Consider the following 7,534-nt stretch of genomic DNA (forward strand, 5'->3'; position numbering starts at 1 on the left):
GTTATCACAACTTCTGTTTTCTGGGTTTTGTTATATAGTGTTCCTCAAAAAGCGGTGATTTTTGGCGACTTGCTTCCTTTCATCCAACTAAATTGTATACTCAACGCCGTTTGGAACTCTTTGACGTTCGCTTTATCAGACATGTCATACGGTTTTTAAATCTTTAATGATTGACCTCATTCAAGTGTTTTAAACCACCAAGCGTTCATTGAATTTAGATATAAGCTCTATTTAAAGTTCAATAGAGGTCATCAAAGAGCTCAATGATTGGTAATTAGATTTTCAAGTTCTGTTGATGTCTTTTAGTTAGCCTTAGCAGTCTATTTTGCAGCTATTGACTAGCAATCTGCCAGTTTTATCTTATTCTGTTGAGGTTTTGACACCTGTGCGATCAATTTTAATATTCTCGATTTCTCTTCTCAGTAATTAGTAGTTCTGTGTTCTTTTTGTGAAATTTTGTATGACGATTTTTTGTCCTACCGGTGAATTAGTGATGATAAACAGGATCCAATGGTAGATCTTGAGGGTTGTAAGTCGCTGAGCAGTTCTGTTTGCGGCATATTAGTCTCTAACCTATGTTATTCACTGAAACAAGTGAGGAGAGAAATTAATGGTGTGAACATCAATTCTTGGGAATCTTGTTTGTTTGTTCAAAATTTGTTTTGAAAGGATCAGATTTTACTCCTTTTAATTGCTTCAAATTTTAGTATGTACTCTTGACGCAGCTTTAGAGTGTTGCGCAACTTTAACTTTTCCGATTTTTTAAATCGCTCTCGAGCGAAGTTTGAAGCAATTATTGTAAAAGTTTTTGTTTATGCTTGAACATTTTGGCTTTTATGCCCTAGTTTTGCGTAATCTAAATTTATTTGATTGACAATTTTAAGCGGCTGAACTCAATTAGTTGCAGTTTGCTTCCCAAAGGAAATGTGCGCCGAAATTGGTGTCATCTTTTCACTATCTTAATAGTGGTATAGAATAACCTCCAATAACCCAATGACATAATTTGAAGCACCTTTTTGAACTTTTTAGTCCCCCTCCTGCAGTCTACTCACCCCATTAGTCGAGCTCCCTATAGTTGGTCAAGAGCAATTCTTCTGACGTTAGCCGGTTATGTTATTTGAAATTTTTAATAAAATGCGAATGAGATAGGTGGAGAACATCATGTGCAAATGCTTCTTACTGAGTTTTTTCTTGTATTTTAGCTTCAACTTGATTCTCAAAAAGTACATTATTTTGTCACTCAGTGTGGTGAACTGATCTAATCAGAGATAGCTTTTTCATCATCTCGGTCATTTGCCTTCACAGACCAATCCATGCAATTTTGTGATGCGTAAACTTTTTTCGTTTTCTCAAATAATGCTTAAAATAATTCTGATTATTGCAAAATTTAGGTCAAGTCACAAAAAGGAGAGCTATAAACTTTTTGGCTCTTTAAGGACTAAAAAACTTTTTCGGATTTTTTTTTTGCAATGGTTGCATTGTTCTGACAATATGTTGGTTTCTTGTATGTAGCAAAAAAGAGGAGGCTTATTATGGTGCACGTCACACTTAGAAAATAATTCCGGTTCACCACTGCAAATTGTATAGTATATATTTATATAGTTCAGTGTGAATTGTTTATTTGGTATTTGCCAAAATAAGACGATTCTAGATTTGGAGAAGTATTAGCTATCAGCGTTTTTCTCACTGACTTTGTTTTCGAACTGTCTGCACAGCGAGTGGACGTAAGTTTTGGACTCATTAATATAGCCAGAAAATATCCTTTGATGTCCAATAACCATTACTATCCAGAAAAACTACAGTCATAATATTCTTTCGCCTTTTTAGCATTCTCAGACCACGAACGATTGTTAACGGCGTTGTTGTTCATTGGTAATGAACTTTTGTTCTGCCGGTCATTAAGTAAAGTGGGAAATGCTGGTTTCATGTAAAAAATTGCTCTGAGTACATTTCATGAATTACTTTGTTTGCGGTAGTCAGTTTGACTTCTTATCTATAAGAATTTATATATTCTTTTCGGCTGAAGTAACTATTGGTAACTATGCAAACGATGACGAACCCAATTTCAACCGAATCTATTATGGAAATTTTTGGCGTTAAGTTTAACTGGCCTATGTTTTTCATGTCATTACTTTGTACGTCTATTGTGGCATTCCTAGTTGCAGCCTTCGTCCTCTTGCAGTTCCAAAGACGGACCTTCTACCTGGTCCACCAAATGACTGAAATTTGCGCCGGAGTTACAAAGATTATGTCCGATATAACAGGCCATTACTTCCTTACTACCTCAAAATCAAAGAATTTTTTCGCTGTAGTTTTATCACAATCGGGGTCTTTCATTAAATAGACCCATACTCCATGAAAGTGTCTTGCACAATTGTGGTGTAAATGTACAGCAGTGATAGAGGGTTTTATTTTCAAAATTTATGCATCTTAATTGGGTGGAGTGTTTTAGTACACTGAATTTCTAATAAGTGAGGGGCATAATCTAGTGTATGCCATTTTTTGCTCTGTTCAATAATAACCACGACCATACATTTTTATATCTTGAAGCATTAAGTTATTAGAACCCGTTTAATGGAAGATCATTTTCCTGGGATAGGAAGGATAAAACTGGTGATGGTTGACAGTTGTGCTTTTGGAGATGAGACAGGCTAACTTAGACATGGGCAGGTTGATTTTGGAGGTGCATGCGAGACAGTTGACTACAATTGCTTATGCAAGCATGTCGGGCGATGAGGTTACAGCTGGAGATGGGGATGACGGAATGGCCTCTCGACAGGCTCAGGGAGATAGATGAAAATTATGCAACACTCTCCGAGGATGTTAAATTGATTGAACTCTATGATAAATTCCTGTGTGAAGATAGAAATGTAGGGTAACCAAGTAACAATCAGATTTAATTTTATTTGCTCTGCTCGGATAATAGCACCCTGGAAAAGATTAAACCCTTTGTCGTATATCTATTCTTCTTGCCTACCATAACTTTGTGAAAGTGAGTTAAGACGTGGTTTAATTTTTTCTGAAGTCAGCTCTGTGGCGGGACAATTTAGTTGCATGAGCCTCAGTTATTTAGTCATCCGACCGTTAGAGGAATTAATTCTCAGCCATGAAAACAGAGCTTAGGTGCATTGCTTATCTGTGAGCTTCACTTTCTGAGGAGTTGAGTTCCGAGAGTCTAAAGCGTCTCTCATCGTCATTCGGGACAAGCTCAGCAATTGTTGTCTAGACTAAGTATTCAGTATAGGCACTCTTTATCTTAAGCTCGGCTATCACCGTTTCAACACTTCTACTCTGTTGTATGTTTCGCGATTACCGCGACATCTATTTGTCTGGACCTTAGACTGTAGTTCCTATTAGATGATCTTCAGATAACTTATTGTGCGAAGGGATCACACAGTTTTCTCTTCCTCTACCAACTAACTTTCAGTAATACATTGTAGCAATCTCGAGCACTCTTGGGCAACAAATTTGATGACAACGCTTTAGTTGCCATTAGCCTGAGGGGGGAGGGGTCAATTTGCTGCGATGTTTGAGTTCACGAGAGAGTAGTTGGAACTTTATCTTCTTGTCTCGTTTTCACTATCGTTACTTGTTGTTGACGTTGAAATCTTTTGCTCATTGGAAACATTTCAACTCTGACAAGTCAATGGGACATAATTTCAAGAGACCTAACTTGGTCCTATCAACAGTGACGCTGCTGCCTTCTTTCGGGTGCTTTTCAATGCTCTTGTTCAACCCCTCGTACATATCAGGCTCTTGCCTTTGCTGTTGTAGGTTTCAAACCTGCAAAGAAAAGAATTCAGCGAAAATTGAGATCCTTTCCGTTCGTAACCCCAGCTTAGTTTGTGCATATTATTTGAACCGCCCCAACACGTGTTAATTTTTTATATATTGCTTTATGTATTGAGACGTGTTCTGTAACTCAGGCGCAAAGATCCGAAGATTTCTCTTGAGTCCGAAGTGGCTGGTTCAGGGTACAACACTCAGACTATCTAATTATCTAACTGCCAACAACTGAGGCTTTTGTCTCTGTATAGTACTTCCATGTCGCGCTTGGCTTAAAATAGCTTGCACCCGAGTGCAACCCGAACAAAAATTTTACCCCATCAAAAAAATTAATAGCTCATCGTTGAGATTTTGGTCCTGTTGTTGTCCTGTCTGTCTTTTAATATTGAGCCCAGTTTGACGATTTGGTTTTAATATTGACGATTCGGTTTCAGTCAAATTTGATTTTTTCAATCGGATTTTGCTCATTTTCAAAGCTAGTTGGAACAATTTATTAATTGCTCTCGTAGAGAAGCAATTATTGTAAACGTGTAAACGGTATTTTTAATGCAAAATTTTCGTTTGACCTTGTTTGACTTTTCGAGTGACTTTTACGCCCTTGACTTTTTGCGTTTCTCGTGATCTAAAATTCTCTCTCAATCACAATTTCAAGCAGCTGAACTCAATTGGCGGCAATTTAATACTAAAGTCAAAGGAAAAGTGCGCCGAAACTGGTGCCATTTTCACTTTAAATCTTAATAGTGATATATGTTGACCTCTAATGATGTCTAGGAGACAAATACAAATAACTGACGTTTTCTCTACGTTTATCCCCTCAAAAAATATTCATATCTGTTATTTGAATGGAGTCAACTGAGCACACTAAAAAAACCTTTATTTTTTTCAAAACAAAACTCGAAATGACAGCAAACACAACTTCATGGCGATGAAATTTCTGCGGAGTCATCTACGTAACTATGGAAATTGTTATGCTCTTAGCTGAGGAGCATCAAAAATTAGGTTTCACCGCTTGTGAGGTAATAAAAGGATGGATATATTGCAATTTGTCGAAAGTCACTCATCTCGGTCCTTGCTGCTTAATTTTGTCACCAGTCTCTTGTTCCAAGACGAAGCTCACTCTTCATTAGCTTTTCATTAGTTTTCATACTGGACAACTGCAGAAGGCCTGAAACTATTTTGTGGCAGTTAGCTTTTTATGTGTGTCTTCTAACCTCTGGAATGATGGTTTAAACATTTTTATGCGTTTGTTTTCATCAGTCATTCTCTTTAGCACTCGCATGCTAATTTCCGAATGTTGGCCTAATTCAAAGTCTGTCGAAATTTGGTATGACTTAGCTAGAAATCAAAGTGCTGCTCTAGACATAATTGGGCTTTAAAGCAGCTTTGCTGTGGAGTTTATGACGCTCGGCAACTGTTTTTTTCTGATTTCTGTAACTAATTTCAAGTTATTGATATAATTAATAGCCGCCTCAGCTTCTCAGCCGGCTATTATAGCGCTCCTTTTTTACAATTCAAAGAATTGGAATTGTATTTAGGTGCTGTCTTTTTTTAAGATCTGTTCACACTTTTTCATGATTTTTGAAGTCAAATTGGAGTAGCGTTTTTGGTCACGCCGAAACAGGAATTGAAACGAAAAAGCAAGTGGTTTTGCGGCGTGAATTTTTTGTCGCTCTAAATTTTAAGTAAAGTGAGAAAGCGGTGTTTGAACAAAAGTTCGCTTTCTCACTAATGGTTTCTTGTTCACATGCGGCAATTTCACTTTGGTTTTTACTGTTTTTTCAATTTTTTGGATCGGTTTTTTTTCTAAATAGTTTTCTCAATCCATTCATAGTTCCTTCTAGGCCTAGTTTTTTGTTAGAATCAAATTTACTTTTCTGGCTAGGGGATTTTTGTTGTCGCTAGCGGTATTTTGACATTGATTTTCTGTTTTTTTTTTTGTTTTTTATCTGATTTTTTTAAGAAATGTTTTCCAATTCACTTATAGTCCGTTCTAGGTCTAGTTTTTTTGTTTAGTCATTGAAAACTCTTTGAATTGTACGTCAGGATTTGTTCTGCTAGGATGTTTTACTTCGTCGAGTAATAATTTTTCGCTTGAACTTAGTTCACAGCTTGTTCAACATTTTGCGCGCAATTTTAGATGCACGTTAATCATACTTTTGTTCTTACTTGCAATCTCTAATGCTTATTGGTATTTATACTAGCCCCTTTGTGGTCTCACTACGAAACAGGAGTACGTTCAGCTCCAAAATTTCATCAAAATAGTTCGCACTTTAAAATTGTTTGTAAAAATCATTTTTTCACTAGTTTTTCTTTTCTTTCAATCCCAATCTTGATTATGGGAATCAACGGCGGCTATTTTCCGGCAATCTGCTGGGAATGTTTTTTTCAGGATTGCAAAATGCCTTCACGCAAACTTGGTCGAATCAAAGTGTGCGACAATATATCACTTCTCACTAGTTTAAGGGTATCTCTAGAAAAGAGGAACCTCATGTGAATTCAAATTTTCTTTTTCAAGCGCGTTTTTTTCAGATATCGGACATGAGACAGCTGAAGCATCACGAGCAGAAATTGTTGAAGAAAGTTGATTTTATCAACTGGGAGATTGACAATAATGAACACATTCTCAAAATAATGCGTAGGTACAACCTTAGAAAACGCGAAGAGTACATAGCCTACAAGCAACTGGTAGCTGAAGTTAGAAAATTAGCCGAAAAGTTAAAAGAGCTTGACACGAATGACAAATTCAGAAATGTGAACGTCATCCGATTAGTTCAGAAATTGTACTTGATGGGAGCTATTCCTTCTGACAGGAGTTTTGCAGCTGTTGATAAGTTAACTGTGTCCTCGTTTTGCCGCCGAAGACTGCCAGTAGTGATGACAAAACTGAAAATGGCCCAAGATGTTCAAGTCGCTACTCAAATGATAGAACATGGTCATGTCAAAGTCGGAACTGAACTGGTAACTGATCCTGCATTTTTGGTGACCCGAAGGAGTGAGGATTTGGTCATGTGGACTGAGAATTCCAAATACAAGCGTCACATTGCAACATACAATGAGCAAGTTGATGACTTCGATTTAATGGACTGAGGACGATGCAAGGCTAACTAATTTTTTAAACTCGGCAGAATGTCTCCTGTAGAGAATTATGAAGTTATGAACCTCTTTTCGAAAATGATGTGTTCGAGATGATCGCTGGAAGAAATTGAGACTTGTGTCTTTCTTTAAACTAAGTAGATTGGCGATTTTATTATTTTAGCTTTAAATCTTTTCCTTGAAGTTCCAGTTTGTTTAACATTACGTTGCAAAAACTTACATTTGCTTCTAGTAAATATACTCAAAAGTGTCGCTGTTAGGCACAACCATGTTTTAAGATTGGAGATGTAAGCGTGTGGGTGGACATTTTGGACATTTGTGACATTATGCAAATTTAGTTCAAATTTCCTCAAAGTGTGGAAATATCCGTCACAATTGTCCAGGATACCTGCTTATAGCGTTGTGTAGGAGATGGTTTTAGACCTTCAAAATGGCATGATTCAACGAAGTTGTTGGAAAGGTAACAAATTGCGGTCCCAAAAACTTTACGGGAAACTTTTACGCCCTTGACGTTTTGCGTGATCTAAATTTGTCTCATTCACAATTGTAAACAGCTAAACTCATTTGACTTAACTACTAAAAGCCAACTGAAAAGAGAATGGCAATTGGTGTCACCTTTTCAACTTAAAATCGTTTGAGAGTAATTCTTCCGACC

At 36.9% G+C, this 7,534-nt stretch overlaps 2 protein-coding genes across 2 annotated transcripts; both read left to right on the forward strand.

Annotated features, from left to right (window-relative positions):
* The first annotated feature begins 1,935 nt into the window (after positions 1-1,935).
* On the forward strand, positions 1,936-2,914 carry LOC142344614 (uncharacterized). The gene is made up of 2 exons (XM_075396424.1): positions 1,936-2,264; positions 2,628-2,914. The coding sequence occupies exons 1-2, from the start codon at positions 2,042-2,044 to the stop codon at positions 2,795-2,797; spliced, it is 393 nt and encodes a 130-aa protein (XP_075252539.1). The 5' UTR covers positions 1,936-2,041; the 3' UTR covers positions 2,798-2,914.
* Positions 2,915-6,284: 3,370 nt separating this feature from the next.
* On the forward strand, positions 6,285-7,151 carry LOC142344624 (U3 small nucleolar ribonucleoprotein IMP3-like). Its single transcript, XM_075396435.1, has one exon. It carries the CDS (start codon positions 6,325-6,327, stop codon positions 6,871-6,873), a length of 549 nt encoding a protein of 182 aa, XP_075252550.1. The 5' UTR covers positions 6,285-6,324; the 3' UTR covers positions 6,874-7,151.
* The last annotated feature ends 383 nt before the right edge of the window (positions 7,152-7,534 follow it).

This window comes from Convolutriloba macropyga, chromosome 1 (assembly GCF_964194025.1).
Source record: "Convolutriloba macropyga chromosome 1, txConMacr16.3, whole genome shotgun sequence".
NCBI classification, from domain to species: Eukaryota; Metazoa; Xenacoelomorpha; order Acoela; family Convolutidae; genus Convolutriloba; species Convolutriloba macropyga.

Excerpts from the sequence above, each read along its gene's own strand:
- LOC142344614 (XM_075396424.1), top strand. The coding sequence starts at position 2,042 with ATGCAAACGATGACGAACCCAATTTCAACCGAATCTATTATGGAAATT. Across the intron at positions 2,265-2,627 it reads GATTATGTCCGATATAACAG|TTGTGCTTTTGGAGATGAGA; the intron begins GCCATTACTTCC and ends GATGGTTGACAG.
- LOC142344624 (XM_075396435.1), top strand. The coding sequence starts at position 6,325 with ATGAGACAGCTGAAGCATCACGAGCAGAAATTGTTGAAGAAAGTTGAT.